A 27,632-nucleotide genomic window follows, 5' to 3' on the forward strand; every position below is an offset into this window, starting at 1 on the left:
TCTCTGCAATGACATTTTGCTCACCTTGAGGCAGGGTTGTTGGTCTAAACAGGGCAACTCCACCTGTAATGATCTCCCCTTTCTTGCTAGGCCAAAGACATCTTGTGTGATTACCAGACGGGAGTCTTGGAGAACTCGCCTAAGATGGTGTTACTGTTCCACCTAATTGAGGAAAGTGTGAAGCTTGGAGACAAGATCTTGGTCTTCAGGTAAGAAAAGTATCAACAGCTGATCCTACAGTCACTAAACACTGGAGTAGTTGACCCCCTCCTGGTACTAGGAGGTTGTTACACGGGATGAGTGGTGTTGGCAGTTCCCCTTTTCTCCTTTGTTGTATTAGATCGTGGGCTTCCTCTTTGGATTTTATACTTCTGTCACTCTCAAATTTACTAGTGAGAGGTGTGCTGCCACAAACAGGGTTTGACAAACGTCAATGCTGTCATGGTTGAAGAGCTCTGATACTCCACTTTTGCTGCTGTGGGGGCTTTCTCCTGAACAGAGATCTTGGTTTTGCAGCCAGAGCTTGTCCACATTATCTGTCATCGAAGAGTTCTTGGCAAAGAGGCCAGTGCCGAGTCCTCCAGGCTCAGATGGAGGAGTTCACAACTGGGTCCGAAACATCAACTATTACAGTGAGTACAGCTGATCCTTCTCTCTTTGACAGTTTGATCCTCTGTGATGTACTAATTCCTGAAAGTCAACCACCATCATCTTGTAGTCCTCCCTGGGTGTTAAAATGCTCTTCTGTAGCGTTCTTCTGATGAAGTCTCTTTCAGATTATTCTTACTTCAGTTGCTTGGGAAGACAGTGTTGGTTTGATAGCAGCTAACTGATAATGTCTAAATCCTCTTTTTGACATCTTACTCAGAAGCTGTTAGACATCTTTATCACCTCACTTATGCACTAGTCCTTTTTTAAGTTGTGAAAGATACTTTTTGCTTCCTATTTGGCTATTTTCCAGATCTTACTTCCCAAACCAGAATCACTGTGGAAGGCTTTCTCTAGCCTGGGGCTGTGAATCCCTCCTCCCCTCTTCCCCAGCTTTAGATTTGGTTCTGGTGTGGGTTGTTGCTTTGTGTGGCTACTTCACAGGCCAAGACTAAGAGGAGCAGTGGATATGGTGTTCCTGGCTTTTGCAGAGCTGCCAGAAGCAGGCAACTGCCCAGGAACAGTGACATGGCCCACCCCTCCCTGCACTCTTCTAGACCAGCGCTCCCTGTGCTCACATCCAGTCATGGGGTTTTGCCAAAGGCTTTCCCAATTTTGCTTTCTTTTGGCTTCTTAAGTTTCCAGCATACAGGAGACCTCTGTTCCTGCTGTTCTTGGTTGCTGTCTGTCTTGCCTAAAGCAGAGCCTTTACGGTCTAGGTGTATTGTAGCACTTCCAGTCCTGGACTCACTAAGCTTCAGTAAGGTTTTGCTTGATCTTTCAGTCAAAACAAATCCCAGCCTGGCTGGCTGGACAAATTAGAGAGACAAAGTGTTCTGGTTGAGATCCTGGGGTGCATGACTGCAGAAAGAGCCAGAACTGGCTGGGAACCATTGCCGAAGCTTGGTGGTTGGGAATGGGCTTGTTCTGATGGGGTTCCTCCAGACATAAAGAGCTTTTAAATGAGTCTTTGATTTCCTTCTCAGGACTGGATGGCAGCACATCTGCCTCGGAAAGAGAGCGACTGATTAACCAGTTCAATGATCCTGGCAACACCTCTGTTTGGCTCTTCCTTTTGTCCACACGGTAAGTTGCCTGGAGCAGAAGGGGGCAGTGGAGGGCTTGTGCTGATGCTCTGTATACGTGTGGGTTTTCAGTTGTTAACTGTGCTGTCAGGACTGTATGGGAGGATAGTGTCCTCTGCTTCTGAATTCCCTGAGGGCATAGCATTTTAGCCTTAGTCCTCTGCAACAGCTTACCAGCAGTCTTGGAAACCAAACATGGGTTTGAAGTTGCTGGTATGCCTGGAGGGAACTTTCCGTAGCCACCTCACGGACTCTTGGCTGTGATGACTGTCCTGCCTAGGAGCTTTGAGAATTGGCCAAGGCAGCAATCTGAAATTTGCCTTTAATTTCTAGTGCTGGGTGTTTGGGTGTCAACCTCATTGGAGCAAACAGAGTGGTGGTGTTTGATGCTTCTTGGAACCCATGCCACGACGCCCAGGCTGTGTGTCGAGTGTACCGCTATGGGCAGAAGAAGCCGTGCCACATTTACAGATTGGTTTCTGATTATACCCTTGAGAAGAAGATCTATGACCGTCAGATCTCCAAGCAGGGCATGTCAGGTAAGTGTGGATGGACATGGCACTCCATTCTTGGCTTTCATTCCTTTTAGCTCCTTTAAGACATTTTTCTGGGGTTTCTGTAATTTCTTTTTATTCGGGTTGAAAACTGGAATTGTCAGAGATGTTGTCCTAGGGCTATGATTGGTGTTTATGAGTTTGCAGTGACACGAGATCCTATTAAAAATCCATTGCTGATTGTAGAGCCAGCGTGCTGCAGCAGGGTTGTGCTACCAGTCCATTGCAGTGCCATTTACCTTCCCTGCTATTTTTCTGGCTGCCACAAGAGACTGGAGACATGGGGGTGGTCATCCTGTTTTCCTCTCTCCCTGGGCTTTCCGTGTCTTAAACTGGGCATTACTTGTTAAACAGCTCTGTGCCTCTATTTCTCCAGCAGCCAGAGAGGGGAAATAGCCAAATTAAAGTATCTATTGATATATTTGACTGATAGTGCCTAAGGGCCAAGAATAATTAATTCATTACAGTTCTGACAGCCCTTGTACCAAAAGTATCTTTTGTACTGGCTTGTGCCAGCTGCTGTGTCAAGCTGCTCTTGTAGAGCACGCAGCTGAGGGTTACGGTGACCCCAAAAGAGTCACACTGCTGCCTGTGTCCTTTGTCTTGAAACCCAACTCCAGAGGCAGCAGCCCAGTGTGACCAGTCAGTGTGCAGCCTTGTGCTTGGGGTGGAGTCGCCTGGCAGCTGGCTTGGCTCCCAGGAGAGTCTTGGATATAGATGTTTTTTCTCTGTGCGCGCCCTCCTGTTTGCCCTGTGTGCAGAAAGGAATGTCCAAGGAAAACTTCCAGGCTCTCGTGAGCAAGGGACTGTGAGTGATTTTCTGAGCTTTCAGCTCAGCAGAGTTCTGTAGATTCCAGCACCTGGTTATTATCTTAGGCCTTCTTGGTGGGATTTGTGGGAGGGCGCTTACTGATGCGGCTGCAGTCGTGTCCCAGGGCTTGTATGTTTTCAGCCTTGTGATGCGAGATGGGACACCATCCATAATTAGCTCCGTGTTCCTGCGTGCCAGGAGCGCAGTGACCTGCGCCGTGTTGCTGTGCAGTCTGGAGCACAAGGTGTTTGTCAGGCTGTCTTGGTCAAGCAGGCTCATCTCTGAGCATGGCTGGTGGTTTTTCTCCCTGCCCTGCCGTTTAGAGAAGACTTCTGAGGATCGTGCAGATTGCAAGGAGGGAGCTCTGTTGCAACAGGAGTGTAGAAGGACATTGGGCACCCATCTCTTCCCGTCTCTGCTCACTCTGTTCTCTCTCTTTTTCAGATCGGGTGGTGGATGATCTGAACCCCGTGCTGAACTTTACCCGACGGGAGGTGGAGAACCTGCTGCATTTTGTGGAAGAGGAGTCTGACCCCGGGCAGCTCTCCCTCAATCCGAGCAAGATGAAGGAGTCTGTTCTACAGTTAGCCTGTCTCAAGTATCCTCATCTCATCACCAAGGTAAGACCAGCCTGCTTCCTTGCTGGCAGAGCAGCGCACGGGAAGGAGTAGGCCTGGAGGGCTCTGGCTGTGTGACGGGACACGGTGGGAAGGACACATCTGTGTGCTGGTGGGAATAAGTAAAGAATCCTCTAGAGAGGCCTTATAGAGCCCTGCCCTGCAATATCTTGTACGTGTTTAGAGCCACTCTGTCTTGGGCAGGTTGTAAGGTGCCCCTTTCTTCAGCTTGGTGCTGGGCAGGAAGGAGAAGGGCATAGCCCAGCTTGCTGCCAGCTCTCTTCCTGGGGTGGCTTTAAACCAAAGGTGAGACAGCCAGCACTTGCTGGTGTTGTGAAGTGTCTCAGTGGTGGGTGGTGCTGCGCAGAGTGGACCCGTGGCTGGGCTCCGTGGTGCTGCAGTGGCTGGGGTCATCCCTGCAGGTGCCCTGCTTGCGCTCTTAGCTTGGCCCGAGGCTCGTGGGCTTTGCTCTCTGTTCATGGTAAGCCCTGTCTTGCCTGGGCAGGCTTAGCGATGGCTTAGCTGACTCAGTTACTCTTCAGGCTGAGCCTTGGTCATACCCAGAGCGTTGCCACACACGTGCTGTGCCGTGACCCGCTCTGCCTCCCAACTTCCTTCTTCCTCGCTGCAGCCGGGGCTGGAGGCAGTGGATGCGGCCCGGGTGGTGCGGTTTGGGGCATGGTGGTTCCCTCTTGTGGCGTGTTGCTGTCAGAGCCTCGGTGCTGTGGGCTTGCAGGAGCCTTTTCAGCATGAGTCACTGCTGATCGACCGGAAGGAGCACAAGCTGACCAAGGCAGAGAAGAAGGCAGCCAAGAAGAGCTATGAGGAGGAAAAGCGAGCATCCGTCCCCTACACCCGGCCATCCTACGCACAGTATTACCCAGCCAGTGACCAGAGCCTGACGAGCATCCCTGCCTTTAGCCAGAGGAACTGGTGAGTACCTTCCTCTTCCCCTTCTTCCTGTGCTGCAGACGTGACCCGAGGGAGCAGGGGATGCTTGACCCTGTCAGTGGGGGAACTGCACTTTCCTCCCTCCTCTCTCGCCAGGCGACCAGCCCTCAAGGGGGAGGACAAGCCGGTGGCGAGTGTCCGCCCAGTTCAATCCACCCCCATTCCTATGATGCCCCGGCACGTCCCCATGGGCAGTGCAGGATCAACCTCGAGTTCCAACTCTGCTGTCAACTTCCCCATCAACTATCTACAGCGAGCTGGTGTCTTTGTGCAGAAGATAGTCACCACCACAGGTGAGTTGCTGGTGCTCACAGGAACCTGAGTTGTGATGCCCACATGGGCTGTGGGCAAACAGACCAGAACCACTGAAACTGTCTCTATATCAGGATATGATGCAGTGGGAAGTGTCCCTGGCTATGGCTGGGGGGGTGTAACTGGATGGTCTTTAAGATCCTTTCCAACCCAAACCATTCTATGACTCTCTCTGCATTTGAGTGGTTCCCTTGTGCCTGTAACAATTTGCAGGTTTGCAAGGGGCATGGGCCTGGTGGGTTGTTGGAAGTGAACTCCCTGGGAGAGAGCCTGCAATACTGTCCCCGGATTTTGGGGACAGGGGAGATGCTGTGCCAGAGCTGTGTGGCTTTTGCCTCCCCAGAGCCTCCACTGCCTTCCTGTGATGCTCAGGGGTAAACCCAGGGCTTACTTGAAGCGCAGCGCATGGGAGAGAACAGCAGTGCAGGCAAAGGGGTTTGGTGGTGCATCTTCCAGCTCCTGACCATGCCTGGCATGTTGTTTCATAGATACTATTCTGTTTCTTCCCCCACTGCCAGATATTGTGATTCCAGGTACAAACACATCCACTGATGTACAGGCAAGAATCAGTGCTGGTGAGAGCATCCACATCATCCGAGGGACAAAAGGTAAATGTCTCTGTCTTGACAAGACTTGTGGAAAGGGTCCTAGCCAGTGCTGAGTAGCAAAGAAAAGGATGTAAAGGCATGAATAGGTCCCTAGAGGGGAAAAGAAACAAGAAGGGGAGGAGATCTGGATTCTGCAGTGATTCTGTTACAGCCCATGCTTTGGCTGTGCTGTTGTCACTGATGCTTCGGGGCTATTGCTGCTGCTGCTGCCTCTGAGAGGAGCTGTTGAATTTTGTGGCTCTCATTCGCACAACACACACTGCATGTACCAGGGCAGCCAAACACTTCCTGGTGCTCCCAAAGTGCCAAGCATGAGATTCCATGTTTCCCACCAGCTGCACATGGATGGGACGGGCAGCTCCAACCTGGGAAAGCTGAAGGGGTGGAAATGAGGAGTGAGGAAGGGGGCAGAAGCCCTGCACTGTTCTCGCTGCCTGGCCTGTGGGCTGGCCTTATGCGGCAGTGCTGCCCTGTTCCTGCCTGGGCAGGCTCACAGAAGCCGTGAGTGAAGTAGTTGTGCCTCTTCTCCAGGGACGTATATCCGGACCAGCGACGGGCGGATTTTTGCTATCCGGACCACTGGGAAGCCAAAGGGCAATGAAGAGCGCCGGACAGCTGCCTCAGGTAGGGACGTGCGAGCGCTGTAGGAGGTTTGCTCCCTCCTGTCTGAGTATCTGGGGCAATGTTCCCTGCCTCCCTTCCGTCACACCTGTGTTCAGAGCCGACTCCACAATCTTCCCGCGACATCTCCAACCTTCCTTTCTCCTGTTGTTGCTTCTTATCCCCCAGGTTGTCTTTCTCACCTGCTCCATCTCCTTGTTTGCAGGCTCCCAGAGCTCCTCGCTGGAGTCCACGAGCAATGGCAGACACAGTGCCTCATCACCGCAGCTCCCCAGTGCAGAGGAGCTCACTCGGCCCATATCTCCCGACAGCCCCGAGATCATCAGCGAGCTGCAGCAGTACGCGGAGGCAGCGGCTGCCCGGGAGTCCCGGCACAGCTCTCCCAGCACCAACGCAGCGCAGAGCCACCCTGCTCACACGGACAGCGCGCCTGGCTTAGCAGCCCGAGGAGCCGAGCGGCGCGTGGGGATTCACTGCATGGCTCCCTCTGTGTCTTCAGCCCTGCCGGCCACCAGCCAGCACGTCGATGCCCACTCCGTGTTGGACTTACGGGGCAACAAGCGCAAGTCGACCTCGCCGTCGGCTCCGGAGGAGCAAGCCCGCAGGCAGCAGAAGAAGCGCCAGTTGCCGTCGTCTGTGCAGCCGTACGAACGCGGGTACCCCGTCTCTGGTGGGTTCGCCATGCCTCCTGTCTCTTTAAACCACAACCTAACCCATCCATTTGCCTCCCAACCAGGAAACTCCTTGTACATGGGCACTGGCTCCTCTTATTACCAGCTGCCCAATTTACTCCCAGACCCTCATCTGGTGTTCCCTGTGACTACTGACCCTCTGCTGACAGCCGGCACCGCCAGCTCTTCTGCTGCTACCTCAGCCACCGCCAGCGTCCCCTCATTCATGCTAAACCCTTCTCTGACAGGGGTGCTGCCCAATTACTCGCATCCCTTCACACAGTCACTGCTGTCCGAGCCCAGGATGTTTGCTCCTTTCCCAGCCCCCGTCTTGCCTAGCAGCCTTCCCAGGAGCATGGCATCTGCCTACCCTGGCTACGTGTCCCCTCACTCGGGCTACCCGGCGGGGGGCCTCCTTCGGTCCCAGGTGCCTCAGTTTGAGCCCCAGGAGGTCCCAGAGGTGGGATGCAGCTCTAATGACGAGGACAAAGACGACGATGTTATAGAGATCACAGGGAAATAATGGGCCTGGCTCCTGCTCGGTCTCATCTCCGCCAGCAGGCGAAAGTTGCAGGACCTTTTTGGGAGTCAGGATTTCCCCTCTGGGCCACGGCAGTGGGTGGAGGAGGGTGCGAAGGGTGTGGCGTGGGGGTTGTTTTGTTCTTTTCGTTTTGTTTTGTTGTTTTTTAGCTGTTGAGGATCTGAATTGTATTAGGGGCTGGGAGGGGGATAGAGTGGACCTGTGAGGGCCGGGGGAGCAAGAGCTAGGGGAGGAGGGAAGCAGCAATGCAAACCATAGGAGTGCCTCCCTCCCATGCTCTGTCTGTCTGTCTGTCTCTGTTCTCTGTCTTCTCTGGAAGGGGGAGGCTTGGTGTTGCGAGTCACTGCCCTTCTCAGGCCTGGAGGCACAGGCTTGACCGCTGTCAGGCCGAGCTCCCTCTCACACGAACTGCCTTATCTGTGAACTTCTCTCGCTCGGGAGGTGTGGGGAGGCGACTCCAGCAGAGGTTGGAGACAAAGCGTTTTTACTGGGGAGGGAGTTGGGGGGCTTTATGTCATGTATGTTGAAATGAGGGTTGGGGGGGAATCGATGTGGAAAAAAAAAAAAAAGAAAAAAAAAGAAACAAAACACCCCACAAACAATTCTTCATCCTTTTCACATAAAACAAGATGAGGGCTCCAGGCAGGCATCTGCTGCAGCGAGAAGGGCAGGGTGCTCGCGGGGGGCTCCCCTGGGCCCTTCTGAAGGGTCCTGTCCTCTCCCAGGCCCTTCTGGAGGGTTCCATCCAAGGTAGGTTGGCCCTGTGGTTCTGATGCCAGCTCTGCCTGCCAGTGTGGAGCCATCCCAGGCATCATGGTGGCCATCAGAAGGGAATCCTGGTGACTTCCCCAGCTCTGTGGCCCTGCCAGGCTGTGTGAAGGCCGCGTCTTGCTCCGCCGTGGCCCGCCAGATCCAGGGGTAGGTGGGCTCGCTGCTGTTTCCCCACTGCCTCAGGCAGTGGAGGAGGTTGGGAGGGGACCCTGGACCCAGTGCTGGTTGCTATTGAACCTGGTACTGGAGCGACTCCCCCCTGCACAGAATATCTACATTAATTTATTTCATGAAGGCATACTATTTATTGTCTGGGGGACTCTTTTCTTCCTAGTTTTAAATTAAATTCCATGTTAAAACAAATATAACACTGACCTCCATCACATAGTTGGTTGCTTGTTGGGTTGTCTGTGTGGGGAGGAGCAGCCGGTTGACCAAAGCGTAGCCTAGGAGCAGGGCCAGCCGCCGAGATTGCCTGTAGGTGCCCCGCGTCGCGTTGGCTGCACGTGCCCCGTGTCGGGGGATCGTGCCAGAGCAGGGAGGATCTGCAGCCACGGGGAGGATGGAGTCCTCTTGTCATGTTAAGGAGCACGTGTGGAAGCCTCCTGTGCTCATTCCCAGTGAGGAGGAGGGCTGTGAGGTGTGCAGAGTTGGGAATGCAGAGTTCCTGCTGGGAAACATCCTTTCCCCGCACAGGGAACGCGCTTGGCCGCACACGTGCGGAGGCCCCAACCCCAGCAGTGCCCGTGCTGGCTGCTTTGCCACGGTGCCAGGGCTCCTCAGGAGAGGCTGTGCTACCCCAGAGCGGCTGGATTTTGTGTGTGTGACTCTGGGGGGGACGCGTTAGGATGGAGACTTGGAATCCAGGTCGCATTGGGGTGTCACCGGGCGGGCGAGGCGCTTGCCTGTGTGGGATGTTCCTGCAGTGGGGCCAGGACCTTGGAGCAGCGGTAGCTTCCTAGGGGACTTCTGTGGCTGGGGAAGCTGTAGCCACTGGTGTTTGCTGGGACCAACTGGGTGTAGGAGAGGGCAGAATATCCCGAGTCCCTGCTCAGAGGGGTGCTGGAAGATGGGGACCTCCCTTCCCGAGAGAGAGAGAGGGTGGGGGGAGTGTGCACGCGTGTGTTACGGAAACATAATAAAACCTGTTCTGGGGCTTTCCTAGTGTCTTTCTCTGTTCAATTGTCTGTCAACCATAACCACGCCGTTCATAGAAGCCTTAGAGCAACAGTTTAGCTATGCAAATTATTTTAATTATTTTTTTAACAAAACAAACATTAAAATAGTGCTTTCTTCTTTAACATATCCTAGGAGTTGAAAACCGAGGGGTTCTGAGCAAACTGCTGGACAACTTGTCTTTGGATGCACCATGGAAATAAAAATCAAACCCCCCCACAAAAGTAACAAAGCAAATTAACTGATGGTGTTCATGCAAGTTTCTCCAAAGACTTGACAGTGCTGCGTCTGTGAGTCATGCCCTCCTGTGCTCTCTGTGTCTGCCTCCCGCACAACCCTGTGACGCTGATTGTATGACGAGCTTGCCCAGATGTCTGTTGCGTCCCCGTGAGCCTGTCCCTTGGCCGGTGGGGTTGGGGAATGGACCTAGGCAAGGGCTTTCCTTGTCGAGAGTAGCGAGCGCTGAGGGCTGCGGGGAGGCCGGGGCGGGAGCAGCCGCAGCCCTGGGACCCTCTCCGAGGAGGGCATTGCTGTGGCTGCCTGCTGGGACGAGGCATGAAGATCCATCTGGGGCCACCGTGGCTCGGGATGCAGTACCTGTGACTGCAAACCCTTTTCTCTGCTCCTTGTCTCACCAGGAGGGCTCCCAGGGCTTCCTGAGCTGCCCCTGGCACATCCCATTGCTGCTCTGAAGTCCTGGGTGTCCCCTGTGGAGCTGCCGTAGGGCGTACGCGTGGTGCCATGAGCCAACTGTTAACGTCCTGGCACCAGGGTGAGGTGTGAAGGTTCTCCCAGCTCCTGCACGGCTGCAGTGGCTCGGAGACTCCTCGCTGCCCTGCGTGCTACACGCAGCGAGGGGCTTTCTCTCGCTGGCAGGCAGCCCCTGCCCTGCACCCCAGTCCCGAGCAGCCCCAGAGCCCTGGCTATGGGGCTTCCGTGGGGCCGGCAGGGACTGGGGCTGCACTCCCATGGGGCTGGGGGAAGGGTTGCCTCCACCCCACAGAAGCTGTGAGACAGTTGGGTCATCCGGGGGCTTCTTGGATCCCTAAACCTCCCCCATGGGAATCCCTTCCCCCCTCATCCGCCCTCCCCAGGCTTTTCTCCTCCTCAGCACGCGGTTCTGCTGCAGAAGGTCCTGTCTCAGTTTTCCTGAGCCTGGAATAGGGGCCCGTTGGTGGCAGGGCTGCGGGTGACGCTGAGGCCAGCGGTGCAGGACTCTCCGCTGCGGGGTGTGAACACTAAGGAAGATTTGTGAGCGCAGCGCCAGGGCCTCGTGTGGGCCGGTTGCCCTCAGCGGTGGCAACCAGCCCTGCCCTGCCCTGCCCTGCGAGCTTTCCGCTCCCGGGAGCGAGGGCTGGGTGCCCTGCGGGACTCGGGGATGCTGGGGGCCGGGGGCTCGTTGCCCCCTGTGCTGGCGCGGCTAGGGGGCTGCTCACAGCCCGTCCACGCAGGATCCGCTGGGCGGGGTGTGAAGGTTCGCACAGAAAGCAAATATTCTGGTGAGCAAAGGGGTTTCCACGGGGCTTCACTAGCAACGATGTGTATTTTGGCTTAATGATGTCAGCAATGGCTGATGCAAGAGTCGCTGTTGGTTTGGGGGCGGCTGCCAGGCCAAGAGGGGCGAGCCCAGCAAATCCTTGCGCGCTGGTGTTGCTCGCCACGCTGGGATGAATTTTGTTAATCCGGTCTTGGAGGGACTTGGGGCAGGGGGGAGGGCTGGGGTGGGGACGGAGGTTGCGAGGGGAACGTAGTGCAGGTAGATGCCAGCGAGGCGATGGCTCCGCGCAGCTCTCGGCCGGCGCTCCCTTCGAGGGGTGACGGGGCAGGGAGGGAGAGCAGCACCCTCTCCGCTCCAGGAACACCCTGCCCGCCGCTGCTTTGTGGCACCCGGCTCGGAGCTGGAGTCTCGGGCAGGTCCACGAGAGCCGGAAGGAATCCATCGCCAAGTCTCATGTCGGGATTTTCTGTTGGTTTGGGGTTCTTTTTTCTTCTTTACCCTTTTTTCACTACCGCCTTAGTCCGTGGCCTGTCTGTTTGTGGTTGGAAAGAGGAGTATCGCTAGCAGGGTGGGTCGGGCGGTTGGCCCCACGCGTGATCACGTGCTTCCCTCTTCTCTGTCGAACAGGGTGTGCTCTCCTGATCTCCCAGAACAGAGACTTTGAACAATTTGTTGTTTATATGATGTATTTATTTTTACTTGTGTTTCATGTCATTTTTTTAAAAAAAAAACAAACAATAAACTGTAAGTTGGTATAACTGCCGCCTGCCGCACGCTCTTCTTGGGAAAATGAAGGTCCGAGCGAAGTGGAGCAGAGCTGGGCTGGGGCGTCTCTGCGAAGCCCAGGGGCCCGCTGGGCAGAGCCGGAGCTCCACGGCAGCTGTGCCGGCTGCCTCCAGCGGCATCTGCGCTCCGGCACCTCCACAGGTGAGACCCACCTGCGGCCTGGTGTCCACCCCTGGAACCCCCAGCACAGGAAGGAGATGGAACTGTTGGGGAGGGGCTTTTGATCAGGGAGTGCAGGGAGAGAACAAGGAGAACAGTTTTAAGCTGGAAGAGGAGAGATTGAGATGAGATCTTGGGAAGAAATGTTCTCCTGTGAGGGTGGGGAGGCCCTGGCCCAGGCTGCCCAGAGCAGGGGTGGCTGCCCCATCCCTGGAGGGGTTCAAGGCCAGGCTGGATGGGGCTTGGAGCCCCTGATCCAGTGGGAGGTGTCCCTGCATGTGTTAGGGAGGTTGGAACTGGATGGGCTTGGAGGTCCCTTCTGACCCAAACCAGTCCATGGTTCCATGACCCCACATAGAGGAGCGAGTTGGGTCCAGGGCAGGGGTGTCCACAACAGGGCCAGACACTGCTGGGTGTTGAGGAACCGTTTGTGAGAGCCGGCTGTTTCCCTTCTCTGTCCTCGTTATTGCTGCTGTTAATGATTGTCCTTACAGGCCAGGGGAAAACAAGGTGAATAAATACTCTGCGGGGCGTAGGTAGCTTTGAGTCTCAGCGAGCCGGTGGGGCTGGGTGCCCTCGCCCCGCCGTGCAGCGGTAGCGGTGAGGGGCAGCTTTGAGGTAGTAACGGCGAGGCGTTTCTGCGCAGAAAGCCGTCTCGGAGCGGACACTCGCGTGTTAGACGTGTCCTGGACAGACCAGGAAAGGAGCTGCCGGTGGCCCCCGCTGCCTCTGCCCCTCAGAGGGGCTGGTGGTGCCTCCGCACCCGGCCGCTTTTGCCGTCCGGGGACGGGTGCTGCCACTGCTGCTGCCAGGCTCTCTGCCGCTGCCTTTCCTGCTGCCGCAGCGCGTTGCAGTAGGCGTCCAGGCTGGTACCCGGTGCCCCCAGCGCCCGCGGGAAGCCCTTGTAGCCGGGGAGCAGGTCGATCCGGGGCCGGGGGCTCTGGTGGGGACCCCCCAGCTCGGCTCCCTTGCTCCGTTTGGCAGGTGGCACCTCCACGGCCTCGTGCCTGACGACGCGCAGGCTGTAGCGGGTGAGGGGCCGCGAGAAGGAGCGCTCCACCGCCCGGCACTCGTAGGTGCCCGCGTCCTCCCTCGCCAGCTGCCGGATCAGCAGCCCCTGCTCCAGCACCGAGAAGCGGCCGCTGTTCCTGACCTGGGGTGGAAGCAGAGGGTCGGGGATCAGTCCTGGGCCACCCAGCCGCCCCTGCGCCCCGTCCCTGTCCCCCTGCGCCCCCCACACCTCGCTCGGGGCCGTCTCCTCGCTGTGCTGCACCAGCCACCGGACGGTCGTCTGGGGGGAGCGCGCCAGGCACTCGAGGAAGGTTGAGTTCTTCTCCACCCCAAAAACGAGCTTCTCCACGGCAGCGGTCCCTGCACGGGGGACGGGGACAGGGTGAGTACGCGGGCAGGGAGGGAGCATTCCGCACGGGGAGGCTGGCACGGGCTCTGTGGGCGCTGGGCACTGGTTCCTCTGCGCCGCCCTCCTGGGCACTGCTGGCACTGGGGCGACTCGGAGGGGCTGGGGCTGGCGCTCACCGTCTGCAGCGTCCTGGCACTGGCTGAGCGGGTCCGATCTCAGCGCGTCCTGGCAGCGGGCACGCCTGCGGGAGAGCACACAGGGCTGTGGGGTGGCACCCGCCCCGCGCTCCGGGACCCTCCGCGGCAGAGCAGCCGGGAGAAGGGGCACCAGGGAGGGTGAGCAGGGGGCTGGGCTGAGAGGCAGAGCCTCCAGGACCACCGGCTTGCCCTCCCCGGCTCCGAATGCCATCCACAGCAGGGCTGGCCCCGGTGGGCGCTCACCTCTTCTCGGTGAGCAGCTGAGGGGCGCAGGTCCTGCCCTCCCAGGTGCAGTAGGGGTCCCTGGCCAGGCAGCAGTCGGTGCAGGTTTTGCCGTAGAGCTCGCAGCGGTACAGGGAGAGCTGGAGCAGCCCCTGGGTGCTGCTCACAAACAGCTCCTGCTGCTCGGGCAAGCACAACAGCGGCACTCAGCACCCCCAGGATGGAGACTGGGGCTCCCCGGGCTCCCCTGAGACAGAGGGAGCTGAGGGCACCTGCCACCCCCTGGCTGCCCGTTCCCTAAGCGCAGAAGCCCTGGGGGCAGCTGCCCTGTGCCCTGTCCCTTGGCTGCTTTAGGAAGCGGCAAGAGGGAGACTCACCCGCTTGGGCGATAACTTCATGTCCAGGATGGGAGAAGGTACCTAGAGGGAAGAGGAGCGAGCTGCAGCGCTGTCGGCCTCCTGGGTGCCCCAGCGGCACCGGGTCCCAGCTCCACCTGCTCCACGCGAGCGCCCTGCTCGGGGCGGGCAGCCCAGACCTGGGCTCAGTATTTGTATTTGGTATTTGATGGGAATGGCTGGACACGATGATCCAATGGGTCTTTTCCAACCTGGTGATTCTATGATTCTACGGTTCAGCTCTCCCAGCTTGGGCTCTGCTGTGCCTTCTCCTTCCTCCTTAGGGACTGGAAGGGGAGCTGGGACGTGGCTCCTGTCCTCCTGCCTCCCCTCTGGGCTAGTGGTCAGGGCAGGTGGGAAGCCGGGACCTTCTGGATGGAGGCTGCAGGGCTGGCAGGCGGGATGCCATGGGCCAGGGGAGGCTGCTCTCCGCACCTTAGTGACGCTGATCTCCTCCAGGCTGATCACCTCGGTGCCTCCGCTCGCCCCACCGGCCAGACCCACCTTCAGGACTCGACCTTCATCTGTGAGGGCAGAGAGAGAAGGTGCTGTCAGGGCCGTTGTGCCGCGCAGGAGCTGTTGGCATCCCTGGAGCCGGGGTGATGCCCACCTGTGCCGAGGAAGAGCACGTCGTAGGTGCGGCTCTCGGTCTCCAGCCTGTGCACCAGCAGCCGCCGCAGCCGGTACGGCTCATTGACCCTCAGCAGCACGGGCCGGCGGCCCTGGGGGTGCACGGGCTCCCACATCAGCTGGTGGGCGCGCACGAAGCTGATCACCTCGTCGGGGAAGTCCTTGGTGGACTGCAGGAGGGGGTCGTAGGTCTCGCTGGGGCACTGCGGGCAAGGCCGTGGGCTGCGTCAGGGCCAGCCCAGCGCGTCCCGCTGCCCCCAGCCTCGCCCGCAGCCCTTACCGTGCCGGGACGGGGGTAGGGGACGCGGCCCTTGTATTCCACCCAGCGGTAGTCGAATCCCTCCTTGTGGGCGAAGGGGCCGCTGAAGGCAGCTCTCACGGCAGCCATGGAGTAAACGCAGACGGCAGAGCCGCTGAACACACCGCTGCGGGGGAGCAGGGGCTGTCAGCGTCCCTGCTGCCCCACGGGCGAGGGGCACACGCTCACCCGCACCCCTGAGCCCACGCTCAGTTCCACCAGCCAAGGATTCCGGCACCTGCAGGTGACCACGGGCTGTGCCGATGCCGGAGCTGGGGGCTTGGCACGGGGGCTGTGGGGCAGCAGCAAGAAAGGAGCGAGGCAGCTGGTGGCCCTTCCTCTGGAAAGGCTGGAAAAGCTGCCTGGAGGAGAAGGACCTGGGGGTGTTGGTTGACAGCAACTGAACATGAGCCAGCAGTGGCCCAGGTGGCCAAGAAGGCCAATGGCATCTTGGCTTGGATCAGAAACGGCGTGACCAGCAGGGCCAGGGAGGTTCTTCTCCCTCTGGACTTGGCACTGGTGAGACCGCTCCTCGAATCCTGTGTTCAGTTCTGGGCCCCTCACCACAAGAAGGATGTTGAGGCTCTGGAGCGAGTCCAGAGAAGAGCAACGAAGCTGGGGAAGGGGCTGGAGAACAAGAGGAGCGGCTGAGAGAGCTGGGGGTGTTTAGCCTGGAGAAGAGGAGGCTGAGGGGAGACCTCATTGCTCTCTCCAACTACCTGAGAGGAGGTTGTGGAGAGGAGGGAGCTGGGCTCTTCTCCCAAGGGACAGGGAACAGGACGAGAGGGAATGGCCTCAAGCTCCACCAGGGGAGGGTCAGGCTGGACATCAGGAAAACATTTTTCCCGGAAAGGGTCATTGGTCCCTGTCCGAGGCTGCCCAGGGACGGGGTTGAGTCCCCTTCCCTGGAGGGGTTTAAGGGCCGGGTGGACGAGGTGCTGAGGGACGTGGTTTAGTGATTGATGGGAATGGTTGGACTCGATGATCCGATGGGTCTTTTCCAAGCTGGCGATTCTCTGATTCTATGATTCCCTGGCAGGGCTCCTCGGGGGCAGCACGGCTGAGGAGCTGGGGCTGCACCAGCGCAGGGACCAGCAGCGCTGAGCTCACCTCGACACTGTGAAGAGCCCGAAGACCAGGGGGTTCTGGGGATCCCGGGTGCGCAGGAGGAAAACATCCTCTGCAAAGAGAGAGGTGGAGGTGAGGCAACCAGGAGTGTCCAGGCAGGAGCTGCCTGCAGGCATAAAGATTCCAGTATTGCTTGTATGCCGGGGCAAGCGGACGCTTGCCCCGGCATACAAGCAATACTGGAATCTTTATGTCCGCAGGTGCCATCCGCCGAGCGCGCTGTGCACTCACCGAGCTGGTCGAAGTGGGTCTCGGTGCCCTGGGGTCCAGGGATGGAGCACACCAGTCGGGCCTTGAGGAACGTGCTCCAGCGGTTGATGAGGCTGCGCTTCCCTCCGACGTCGTTCTGCCGGGCACGGAGAGCTGGGCTCGACCCAAGGTCTCCAAGCCTTCCCCGACCCCTGAGCCCTCGGCTGCGTGGTGGGAGCGTGGAGACAACCCTACGCCTTGCGCTGGCCCCGGTTTGATCCAGAGGAGGTAAAATCCCAGCTGGAGGGACACCCAGCCATGGCACGGTGGCCTTCGGTGACTCACCTTGCAGACCCGAGCCACCCTGGCGTGGATGTGCCGCCTCTCCCACTGCCCGGCGTCCGTGGCCGTCTCACGGAAGAAGATGTAGACCTTGTCATCGTGAGGATTGTAGGTGTCGGGGACAGTGTAGGCGCTGACAAACACAGGCTCTGCGGAGGGCAGGAGCGGCATAACGTGAGCCTGTGTCCTGCTCTGACCCTGACCTCATCCCTAGGGGGGTTTAAAAGACGGGTGGATGAAGTGCTTAGGGATGCGACTTAGTAATGGACAGGTATGGTTGGGCTTGATGATCTCAAAGGTCTTTTCCAACCCAGTGGTTCTATGATTCTATTTCCCTAGGAAGCTTGTGGGAGCAGCGTGAGGCCCTGAGAGCGCGCAAGGTGCCCCGTGGAGACCCCAGAGCCCTACTCCTGGTGCTGCAGGGTGCATGTTGGAGCATGGGTTCCATCAGAGGCTTCATCAGTGCTCCCCACAGAGACCAGAGGGGCCAGAGCTCAGTGGTCTGGCCCCAGCCTCTCCTCAGAAAGCAAGAGAGCCCCCCTCCAAGTCCCACAGGTGCCCTGCTCCTACCGTGTAGCCAGTGGTCCTGGTTCTGCTCGGTGCGGATGTAGCTCTGCTCGGCCCCGTGGACCCAGGTCCGGAAGAAGGCAGCACTGCTGCCCATGAAGTCGCTGGAGGTGCCTGAATAGAGCTCCCCATCTGTGGGGCCAGAGGGGGTGTGGGTGGGCTGCGTACCCTGGCAGGAGGCTCCTGTGTCCTCGGAGGCTCAGGGAGGGTAAAGAGGCTCGATTTGGCTAGGAGCCTCCTGCACACCCATGGCCCAGGCTCCACCACTGCCCCCTCCCAGCAATCCCTCCCCTCCCAGCATGACCCCCCGCTCCCTCTTACCAACGAGGAGTCCCGTGAAGGGTTCGTGGGGGCTGTATGGGCACCGTCCTCGCCCCGATTCCAAGGAGTGGGACACCAGCCGCATGGTGGGGGCGCCGGGACCCTGCCAGAGCCAAGGGAGACGTCAGCCCAGGGTGGGGCTGGAGCGAGCTGGGCACGTGAAGGTAAGTGGGAAGGGGTGCTCGGCTTTGCAGGGAGCAGATTCCTCGAGGGGGCTGCCAGCACCCGTCCCCGTCCCCACGGGGCACCCGGGCACTGCCGAGCCAGGGCTGCATCTCACTGTGCGCAGCAAGGCACACGGGTGCCACCCTCCCCAGGCACCGGGGCTCCCTGTGCCCCGCTCGCTGCAGGGGGGTCTGGGCACCTTCCGCAACGGGGACGTGGCTGGGCAGGGAGCTCCTCACCTTCCCTCTGGCTCCCAGCTGGATGAAGGCACAGACGGGCTGGTAGGAGCCCGTCCCGCAGGCGAACACGTGGGTCCTGTTGAAGGGCTGGAGGAGTCGGATGAAGTTGGCGCACTCCGTCTGCTCAGGGGAGAGTTTGTCAGGGGGCTGGGACCCCGGCACGTCCGCTGGGGATGCGGGAGCCCGGCCAGCCCTGCGCTGGCAGTGACAAGCTGAGCTTCCCCCAGCCTGGCCCAGCGCCCTCAGCTCAGGGAGACCCCAAAGCTCCCTTTGGGGGTGACGTGGGTGTTTAACACCCATGGTTAACTGCAGCGGCCACGAGCCGGGGGCTGCCAGCCCTGCTTACCTCCGGGTTCTTCCCCGCCAGCTGGCAATGCTCCACCTGCTCCCTGGACGCCGGCCAGAAAATCTGCAACACAGAGACCCCAACAGTGCCGCCCCCGCTCCCCTTCATCCACCTGGGTCGGAGACCCCAACAGTGCCGCCCCCGCTCCCCTTCATCCAGCTGGGTGGGCGCGAGCCGGTGGGAAAGGGCTCAGTGGAAAGGTGCTGCGAGGCTCGGGTGAGGCCGCGGGGCAGCTCTGGCACCCCTGGGGTCATCAGAGCCCGGCCGAGCCTGCCGAAAGGGCTCGGAGGAGGCTGGTGTGGGGACGGAGCCCGGGTTGGCCGCGGCACGCTCGCCTGGACCCTGGCCCGTGGGAGCGCGGGGCGGCAGCGCCTTCCTGGGTTTGGCTGCTGTGGGGCTGCGCACCCTGCCAGCAGGATGTCTTGGATTGACATTAGCGGGCTGGGTGCCGCGGTTCTGGCTCTCCCAGCAGCAGGGCGAGGTGTGACAGCCCAGCTCAGGGCACTGCCCTTCCACCCGTGGTCCACCCAGGTCTCCTCTCCGTCCCTCCCTGGCGTCAGCCTGTCCCCGCGGGCTCAGCGCCGCCAGGGATGGGTTGGCCCCTCTGATTGAGACATCCTGGTGTAAATGTGTCCCTGGTGAGGGCACCGCAGCCCGGCTGGGAGCGCATCCACCTCCACGCCCCGGCACGGGAACAAGGAGCGGCTGCCAGGGAGGAAGCGGCCGGCATGGCCAGGGTCGCGCTCACACCCTCCTCCAGCACCCACCTTCTCGGGCTCCCTGCTGGGGTGGTCCAGGTGGAGCAGGAAGATGTGGTTTTTGGCTCCCACCATCAGCCAGGCCCTGTCTTCATCCACCAGGAGTGCCTGGAAGCCCAGTCCCTCCCCTGAGGCCAGCAGCAGGCGAGAGCTGTTGGATTTCAGCAGGTCTGAGGAGCATAAGGTGGGAGAAAGAGAAAAGCATCCCTGAGTGACAGAGGCCCCTGAGCTCCGGCACAGCTCCAGCAACCCACCTGCCCCAGGGGAACACAACCTCCCTGCAGCTGCCTTAGCAGAAAACCAGCACCCTCGGTGCCCCGAAGCTCCATGAAGCCTCCTCGCAGGAGGCAACCAGGAGGAAACCTGAGTTACAAAGAGGAGACCTGCCCTGCCCTTGTCCCGGGTGTTTGCAGGATGGTGCAGGAGCCCAGCTCCTTCAGAGGAGCTCTTGGAGCCCCAGAGCACCCTGAAACCACAGGGAGAGGGCTGACAACACAGGAGACTCGCTTCTCGTAACTCCCAGCATGTTCTCCCTGGGATTCACATTGGGAGAGTTTATAGAAAAAAGGTTTTGACTGCTCTGGGGTGAAACATCTCTCCAAGGAAAGGCTGGATGACACCACAGCCGCCAGAGCCCAGCCTGGACCCCTCTCCTCTACCTGGCCCTAAGCTTTTTCTGCAGGCTGCAGGCTTCCCCACACACACCGGGCTGGGCAAGCACATCAGTGCCCTGGGACAGACAGACAGACAGATGGATGGTCCCTGGCCGGAGGAGCTTGGAACAGACGTCCCCATCTGTGTCCCAGATGCTGCTCTGACCCTGCAGCCACCACCCCATAATTTCTCCCGCTACGTCCTGAGCCACAGCCTAACCCCAACATTAAACTGCCCCAGGGAAAGGATTTTTAAGAGCCTTTGGCAGTGTCGGAGGGCAGAGCCGCCTTGCGAGGGGCAGGCGCGCCAGGGCCGCACGAGAGCCTCTGCTGCTCAGGCTGCTGCTCCCTGGGGCGCCCGCCGGCCCCTCCAGCGCCGTGGCAGCTGTCTGGGCGTGCGAGAGGGACAATGAGCTCTTGTATCTCGGTTAACCACTCCTGAAACAACATCCCCCGGCCCACATCGGTGTGTGATGTGCAGCGCCAGGTTTGGGGGCGGCTGCGGGCGAGCGTGGCCGGGGTCGGACACGGGGCTGCAGCAGCTGCCGCGCCGGCCAGTGCCCGCTCCCAGGGCTCAAGGCAGAAAACACCAGCTCTGAGGTGGCCTGAGAGCTCCTAGAAATCAGAACACATCGCTTTCCTCTTCAAAGGTGGTGGGATCCGGCTCGTGGAGGCTGGATCCGGGTGCAAGGCTGGGTTGGAGTGCAAGGCTGCTCTTGGCTCTGGTGCCGCGCAGGGAAAGGTGCCTTGGAAAGGGGAGATGATGGAGACGGGGCGAGACTGGAGGGAGGTGGTGGCTGATCTGTAAAGCCCAGGTTGAGAAATTACCCCAAATCCTGTGGGTGAGAGCAGAGTGTCGGGGGAAGCCGTCGGGGGGCTGGTGCTGGCCAGTGCGGCTGGAGCGCGGGCGGACGTGCGGCCCCGGGGCAGGTGGGGCGGACGTGGGCACGGGCACGATCCCTTCAAAGGGGACCGGCTGACCCGGGAGGTTGCGTCTCTCTTCCTTCCGCCCCGTTTCCAGGGCAGAGGGCGAGCGGGGCCAGTGCCTGAGAGCTGGAAATGCCACTGACGTCGCTCGTCCCTGCGTGGGAAGGAGCTGCTGGGCCACAGGCAGCAGGCAAGGGTCCCTGCCCGGATCCACACTGACGCAGCCGGGCTCGCTCCCAGCTAGAGTTTCCTTCTCCCTTTCCTCTCGGGTCAGAGCTGCAGCGACTGGGACACAAATGCCCCTCTCCCAGCTGTATCACAGAGATCCTGGCCCTCCTCCTGCTCCCACAAACCTGTGCACAGCATCAGTTCGCTCCCCACTATCCCTCGGGACTCCACGCGGCAGATTTCCAAGCTACTTCCCACCAGCTGAATGGGATTAACAGCTGAATTCCTGTCCCTGCCCGTTGGCCATTGTCCCCGCTGGGTCCCCCGCAGGCTGCTGTGCGTTGCCCACCCTCCTGTGCCTGCCAGCGCTCCCAGGACCTGCCTCTCCTGGCTCTCCAGGAGGAAACATCAGGCAGGGCACCAGGGAGTTCACTTGGGGTGAGAGGGAAGGTCAAAAGGTTCATCCAATACGTGGCTGTGATTAAGCGGAGTGGGGACAAGGCTGGTCCCAGGGAACATCACTCTCTGACCTGCCTGCTCCGTGTCTGAGGACAAGGTCGGTTGGGATGGTGGAGGAGCCCTCCCTGCTGTGCAAGGACGCAGGGACAATGCCCTGTCCTACAGGAGCACCGCGAGCCGTACGGAAGCATCAGCGACCCTGCAGCTCGGCTTCACTCCCTCACCAAGGGCACATCAAGTGCTGTGGGTCCAGATCCCGCTGCGCACAAACCAGCCTCTTCTTGCCTCCAGGTCAGCACTTCACGCAGGGCGTTTGATGCAAACCTCGAGGCAGGGAGCCAGGCGGGCTCCGCAGCAGCTGCACAGCAGCGAAACTGGTGGGTGAACCCAGAGAAACATCCTCTCCTTTGCGTTCATTATCTCCCAAGGCCACGGTGTTTTTCTTTATTGTCAAGCCCGCCGCAGCCGCCTTGCCCCATCCATCATCACCGCCCGCTCCTCGGCCGCAGCGTCCTCCGCGCAGGGCGACCCTGGGCTTCCCGGGGCCAGAGCCCGGCTGTGCCGCGGGGCTGTCCTCGCCCCTTCCCCCAGGCAGCACAGACCACGGCACAGCCCTGCAGCCTGGCGTTAAATCAGCCCCTCGCTGCCGTCGGCCGCTGAGAGACGTGCCAGTGCCGCTTTTGGTGCTGATAAGCAGCCGCCCAGCAGCCTCCCGCGCTTGAGCACTTGCTGCTTGGCTTCTGGCTCCTGGCTGCAGATCAAAGGCTGGCAGAAGAGCCGTGTGCCAGCTCCTAGCCGTGCCTGCCCCGTTTAGGGCACCAGAGGAGCAGCCGGCGTGCTGTGGCTTCGCTTCGCTGCTGTGTGGGCTCAGAAGCCAGAGTGGCTCTGCCCAGGGCTGACCCAGCCTGACCCAGCGTAGCCCGGGGCTCGCTTGGCCACAATGGCCAGCGAGCCATTATCAACCTCCTCCTTGGCCGGGCAGGAGCCTCTGCGGCTGCTCCTGGCCCCGTGCCCTCTGCCCCATCCTTCCTTTGCTCTCCCAGCCTTCGGTGCTGTCATTTCCTTCTCACAAACCTGCTTGCATCTTCTCCCTGGGCTCTGCCTGCCTCCCCCATGCTGGGAGCTGAGCGCGAGGCTGATCCCATAGATGGACTCTCAAAGGCCTCCTGTTATTCTTTCTTTCCGAGGGGTTTTTAAACCTAAACTTCTCGAGGCATTGTGTCCTTGAACCTGCCCCTTGCTGTCCGTGAGTCACATCCCTTCCATTGTTCGCGCGTTCCTTGAGCCCTCCAGATGCTGGGAGCTTCCTCTTCTGCCTCTGCCCAGCACTCGAGGGCTTTGGCATGTCTGGCCCCAGCTCACTGCAAGACTTTGAAGTCAGCGCCCCAGCCGCCTGGCTCTGCCTCCTCTGGCTCCAAGGAAAACCAGACCCTGGACTGTCCCTCCACGCTGGGCTATCAGTGGGGATCATCTCCCCACAGGGATACCCTGCATCCCTGCGAGGTCCAGCATCTCCCACATCACTGGTGGCCACTGCCTGGAGAGCAGCTTCTCAGGGTGATGGGGCAGGCCAAGATCTCTGGGTGCGATGCCTGTGGGAAAGCTACACTGCCTCGTCCCCGACTGCCGCAGCCAGAGCAGCACCAGGGACGTGCTGAGCTGTCTGTCCTTCAAAGAAACTTGCCCTCTTTCAACAGGAGAAGCTGAAATTAGGAAAATTGGCCAAGTCCATGTTGCAGGTCCATGACAGGGTGACCAGCTGCCTCTGCCCTAACTTCCGAGGCCATTGCCCCGCAGAGACTCTTCCCGTTTCTGCACCTCTCTGCTGGGCTGCGCACTGCGCTGCCTGTCAGTCTGCTACTCCTGCATCTTCAGGTCACTGAAAGCAGCCCACAACCTCTGCATAAGGTACAAGAAGAGCAAACTGGGCCTCCCCCAAACAGCTCATCATCTAAACAGACAAGACAGATGCAGGGGGAAGGGTGAAGCGTGGCAGGGAAATGATCTGCACTGTGGATCAGTCTGACCTGGGCAGGGAAGGAGGGGTAAGGGCAGAAGGGCTGAGCTGGGGCAGGGCTGCGCTGGTGGAGGCAGGGGAAGGGCCAGTATCACCACCCAGGGTCAGCGTCCCCATTCTCCTGGGGCTGCCCAGCTCAGCTCCAGCCTGGGCTACATCATAAGATGCTCAGAGTGAGCCTGAGCAGAAGGAGAAATCCCTTCTGCCTCAGCCCTGCTCAGTGCCCTTCTCTGATGCCACCAGCATCAGTGCAGAATCCCCACGTGCTGTGCTTGGAGAAACATCTCAGGGGCCCGTCCTGGGGAGACGCAGACACAACTTTGCTCCTTGGCTGCAAGGATGCTCTCCCAGCCCTCCCAAGGAAATCCAGCCAGACATCCCCCTTACCTCTGTAGGCGAGACGAAGGCGCGGAGCGTGCTGCTTCCATGCCGTGCTGGTGCCCAGCTGCTGCAGGAGGAGGCACAGGAGGAGGGTGGCGAGGGGCAGCCTGCGGCCAGGGGCAACGCGCATCCTGGTTCTTGGTACGTGTAGAAGAGGCAGCTCGTCCTCACAGCACCACGCTCCAGCGCCGAGATGTCACCTCCGCCACGAGCTGCAAGCACAGAACGGGGGAGGCTGCACCACAGTGGGCTGTGTGCAGATCAGGACCCTCGTCCCACCATCCCCTGGATGGAAGAAGAAGTACTTGAGGCACCACAAGCAATGGCTCAGGAGACCTGCTTGTCCCCGAGAAGATGTAGCTGGCAGAGAGGAGTCACCCAGAGCCAGTGGCCAGCCCTCCGCACGCCCACAGCGCCCAAAGCTCGGCACAGGCTGCGGACCTTGCAGCTCCCGCTGCAAGCGCCTGGTCAGGGTTTATCTGAGCAGAGCACTCGCAGGCTGCAGAGACCAGAGCCCAACCCTCCCTGGGGAGCGACGACGGAGACAAGCCCTGCCTTGAGGAGCTGGTGCAGCCCAAAGCAGGCAGGCTGGGAGAGAAAGCAGGGGCCCAGGGAGGCAGGCGTCTCGCTGGCCAGGCTGTCCCTGCAGCCTCCGGTCATTGACCGTTTGGGTAGGATGAGGAGGGACTAAGGACCTGCTAGCAGGCAGTGCTCCCCTTGCTTCCCCCAGACACCCTCCCAGCAAGCAGAGATGACGAGTGGTTTTCCAGTACTGGGGATGCTCCAGGGACTCCATCTCTTCCCTGCCCTCTGCCACCGTCTCCCAGACCCGTCCTGCTGCTGAGGTGCAGCCGTGCCCTGAGCGACTGCCGTTATCCCAGGGCTCATCACAAGGACACGCCTGGGGTCTGACAAAGAGTTTTTTCCTTGCCAACACGCATTCGGTTGCTGGAGGACTTGGGAAAACGCTGGCCTCTAATTGCAGCCTTCTATAAATGCAGCAGGGCCCGTGCGAGGCTTAACTTCGGGCTAAGGAACCTTTCATGACCTGGAGCTCCTGGGGACGCCAGGGTGGGTCGGGATGCTGCAGATGGCAGGCAGGGCACCGCTCCTGCCTCCAGGACACGTTCGTGCGTGGCCGTAGGGTGAGCTTTAGGTGAGCTTCAGCGATGCTTTACACGCCTGCAGCAGGGGACGGGGCGGTGGGGCGGGTGTGCGTGAGCTCATGGACAGCTCTGCTCTAGCACCGCTCCATCCCTTCACTTCTACCAATTCCCTCTCTCCAAAAACCCAGGGCAGGGCTGGAGTCTCCATCCCTGGAGGGGTTCACAAAGTGTGGGGCTGTGGCCCCGGGGACGCGGTTTATCAGGCATGGTTGGGTTGGACTGGATGAGCTGAGAGGGCTTTTCCAACCTCAATAATTCCCTGATTATGATTCACCTGGGGACACCAAAGGCAGGTGTGAGGAGCTGCAGCCACACACGGGAGGAACCCGGAGCCCTGGCAGAGCTGGGTGCAGGTACAGAAAAGGTGAGGATCGTGCTGGAGGGATTTAAAGTGGGCAAGGAAAGAAAGAATTCTCGGAGGATTGCTTACAGGAAGAGGGATTTCCAGTAGGTATTATTCTTTCCGCAAGCCTTTGCCCAGGCAGCAGCGAGGGGTCGGCACGGCTGCCTCTGGACACACATCCAGCCACACGGACAAAGCCCCAGGAGCAGCTCCCAGACCCGGCTGTGCCCGCGGCACCTGCGCGAGGCCACCCCTCGCTGTGCCAGCCGGAGCGGGGACATGGGGACACGCGGCGAGGACACAGCCCCTGCCCAGAAACCTCTGCCCCAACCTGCCTGGAGGTGAAGAGCTGAGCAGAGGCAGAGTTTACACTGGGAGGGTGTCTAGTGGATGGAAACAAGCTGCCGATGATGAATCCAGGGTTAAATTAAACACTCACGACAGCTTTAAATAATCAACTGGCCCGAGCTGCAACTATTTCTATCTCAGTTTGGAGAGGGAAGTGCTGATGAGGGCAGGCTGCTGGCAGAGGGGTGTCTGGGGGTTAGGGAAGAAGGATTTCACACATCGGGGACCGTGGGGGCCTGAGGAGGCGGCTGTGGGTGTTTGCAGCCCTGTCCCGGGGGTGGCAGCCACCAGGAATGCCTCACAGTACGTGGCACGGGTGGGGACGCCGCGGTGCTGGGCTGACGCTGTCCCAGTGTTCCCGCGATGCCCAGTGCCCCCGTCCCTGCCCTCCTCCCCTCCCACCTGGGCTCCCATCTAGAGCCGCCCTTCCACGACACGGCACTGAATTTATCCTTTGGAGACCGAGTCCCCTGGAAGGTCTTGCCAGAGACTGAGCAGCACAGGGGAAAGACAAATCCCTCCTGTTGGAGATTGTGGGGATGGGGAGGAATTGCTCACCCGTGAAAGCACTGATTCCCTCCCAGCAACTCCTATTTGCTGAGATGCCACAAACAGTGTAATAAAGCCCAAACTTCAGAGGGGGAAGGGCCCTGGCAGGGGATTTATCAGGCTATGGATTCTCTCCCAAGAGGGAAGAGCGTGCTGAACTCGAGTTCCTCGGCGATCTTGCAGGGCTATCAGCAGCCTCCTGCCCAGCACAGCCCGCCATGTGCTCCACCGCTCTCACAGGACCCGATTGTGTCCCAGCTAATCCTCACCCGCCTCTGCAGCCTCCTGCTTCTTGGGTTACACTGCAGGGCTGGCCAGGCCACGGGCAGGGGCCAACACTGGCCCCCGGCAGCTGGGGGACCCCAGGGACAGGAGCCAAGGGGAGGAGACGGACTGCACGCCGCTGTCGGCCTGAGGTGGGATGGAACGGCTGAGTGGAACTTTGCCCCGGCTAAGAAACGGGGGCAAAGCCAGGCCAGGAGGTCCAGCAGGCTGGACAGCAGTGCCCCCCATCAGGGAGTCCTCTCCTCTCCTGCGCCGTCCCACGGCTCAGCCCGTGTGCCCGTCCCTGCGGGCACCTCTGCGTGGTGCTGGTGCTCACGCCGGTTTGTGCCGTGGGAAGGGGGCACCCGGCGTGCAGGGGCGAGCGCAGCTGAGCTGTGGGTGGTGACCCTCAGCGTGCCCCCCTGCCCGTGGCTCCCCCTCTCCCTAAAGTGCTGCCGGCCCCGCTGCTGCCCATGGGGGCACAGGAGCCCTCCCGGCTCAGCCCGGGGTGCGGGTTGCTCCCCTCCATCCCGGGCAGGATGATGGATGCTCCAGCAGCTGGAGGGAGAAGCAGCTGTCGCCCTTCTTTAATGGGGAGGACACTGACACCAAGGTGGCCCGTCAGCTCCCTCCCTGCCTTCCCCAGGGCAGGACCAGTGCTGGGAACCCCCGAGATGCTGAGCTGTGGGATGGAGACAGAGGTACGGGATGCTCCCGCAGCACAGCCCCAGGGCTGGGACCCAGATCCAGCTCCAGAGCTCAGGTGACATCAGGACACCGCGCTGGGCAAGGTGTCAGTCAGTCCCTCAGAAATATAAGTGACACGTGCCCAGCAGTGAACATCCCACAGGGCCCCAGAAGCAGAGGGGAGTGGATTTTGGAGGGTTTAACAGAGAGCTTGTTCAGCTGGAGAAGGTCTGAGCTTGGTCGAGCTTTGCCTTCATCATTTCTCTGCCACCAGGCTCCCTGCCAGCCCTGACATCTCTCGACAGTCGCAGGACTCTGCTCACACTCCGGCTCCCTCCTTTCCGAACCAGCGCTGCGCTTCCCCTCCTCTCTTCACAGCTGGTTTGTCAGCATCCCCAGCACAGCCCATGCTCAGGTCCTGCCGAGCCTCGCGGTTCTGCCCTGGCCAGAGCTCCTGGCAGGGATGAACCACACCGGGACCAGCTGGCAGTGGCACGGGGGCAGGTTTGGAAAAAGGCTGAGCTCCTCCCGGAACAAAGCAGAGGGTCGGGGAGGTGGAACAAGAGCAGAGCAATCGTCTCAGCAGCCCTACAGCCCATCCCAGGGTTGACTTGGTGCGTTGAACTCCAGAGTAAGCTGGTGTGTTAAAATCTGGATTGATTTGGCACAGTAGCCTCCCAACCTGGCTCCCAAGGTTCCTTTGG

At 59.9% G+C, this 27,632-nt stretch overlaps 2 protein-coding genes across 6 annotated transcripts in view; one reads left to right on the forward strand and one right to left on the reverse strand.

Annotated features, from left to right (window-relative positions):
- The window catches only part of RAD54L2 (RAD54 like 2), a 56,883-nt gene extending 47,276 nt beyond the window's left edge, over nucleotides 1-9,607 (forward strand). For 2 of the 3 annotated variants that reach the window (XM_069865592.1, XM_069865593.1), the window contains 10 exons: nucleotides 91-209; nucleotides 517-632; nucleotides 1,635-1,734; nucleotides 2,067-2,272; nucleotides 3,543-3,718; nucleotides 4,452-4,648; nucleotides 4,763-4,959; nucleotides 5,497-5,586; nucleotides 6,118-6,210; nucleotides 6,413-7,926. In XM_069865592.1, coding sequence (XP_069721693.1) covers nucleotides 91-209; nucleotides 517-632; nucleotides 1,635-1,734; nucleotides 2,067-2,272; nucleotides 3,543-3,718; nucleotides 4,452-4,648; nucleotides 4,763-4,959; nucleotides 5,497-5,586; nucleotides 6,118-6,210; nucleotides 6,413-7,401 — 2,283 coding nt within the window. In that variant the 3' untranslated portion in view covers nucleotides 7,402-7,926. Of the gene's footprint in view, nucleotides 1-90; nucleotides 210-516; nucleotides 633-1,634; nucleotides 1,735-2,066; nucleotides 2,273-3,542; nucleotides 3,719-4,451; nucleotides 4,649-4,762; nucleotides 4,960-5,496; nucleotides 5,587-6,117; nucleotides 6,211-6,412; nucleotides 7,927-9,501 lie in introns of those variants that run through there. The other variant, XM_069865594.1, reaches the window with a different exon arrangement.
- Nucleotides 9,608-11,532: 1,925 nt separating this feature from the next.
- Nucleotides 11,533-27,632, reverse strand: part of LOC138725082 (semaphorin-3D-like) — a 112,721-nt gene continuing 96,621 nt past the window's right edge. For 2 of the 3 annotated variants that reach the window (XM_069865600.1, XM_069865599.1), the window contains exons 2-18: nucleotides 23,578-23,783; nucleotides 18,976-19,136; nucleotides 18,209-18,271; nucleotides 17,863-17,982; nucleotides 17,459-17,561; nucleotides 17,141-17,269; nucleotides 16,574-16,719; nucleotides 16,271-16,385; nucleotides 16,022-16,091; nucleotides 14,894-15,038; nucleotides 14,594-14,816; nucleotides 14,419-14,507; nucleotides 13,962-14,007; nucleotides 13,610-13,830; nucleotides 13,346-13,410; nucleotides 13,050-13,180; nucleotides 11,533-12,962 (exon numbers count right to left, since the gene is read on the reverse strand). In XM_069865600.1, coding sequence (XP_069721701.1) covers nucleotides 12,298-12,962; nucleotides 13,050-13,180; nucleotides 13,346-13,410; nucleotides 13,610-13,830; nucleotides 13,962-14,007; nucleotides 14,419-14,507; nucleotides 14,594-14,816; nucleotides 14,894-15,038; nucleotides 16,022-16,091; nucleotides 16,271-16,385; nucleotides 16,574-16,719; nucleotides 17,141-17,269; nucleotides 17,459-17,561; nucleotides 17,863-17,982; nucleotides 18,209-18,271; nucleotides 18,976-19,136; nucleotides 23,578-23,701 — 2,616 coding nt within the window. In that variant the 5' untranslated portion in view covers nucleotides 23,702-23,783 and the 3' untranslated portion in view covers nucleotides 11,533-12,297. The remainder of the gene's footprint in view (nucleotides 12,963-13,049; nucleotides 13,181-13,345; nucleotides 13,411-13,609; nucleotides 13,831-13,961; nucleotides 14,008-14,418; nucleotides 14,508-14,593; nucleotides 14,817-14,893; nucleotides 15,039-16,021; nucleotides 16,092-16,270; nucleotides 16,386-16,573; nucleotides 16,720-17,140; nucleotides 17,270-17,458; nucleotides 17,562-17,862; nucleotides 17,983-18,208; nucleotides 18,272-18,975; nucleotides 19,137-23,577; nucleotides 23,784-27,632) is intronic. The other variant, XM_069865601.1, reaches the window with a different exon arrangement.

This window comes from Phaenicophaeus curvirostris, chromosome 11 (genome assembly GCF_032191515.1).
Source record: "Phaenicophaeus curvirostris isolate KB17595 chromosome 11, BPBGC_Pcur_1.0, whole genome shotgun sequence".
Lineage (NCBI taxonomy): Eukaryota > Metazoa > Chordata > Aves > Cuculiformes > Cuculidae > Phaenicophaeus > Phaenicophaeus curvirostris.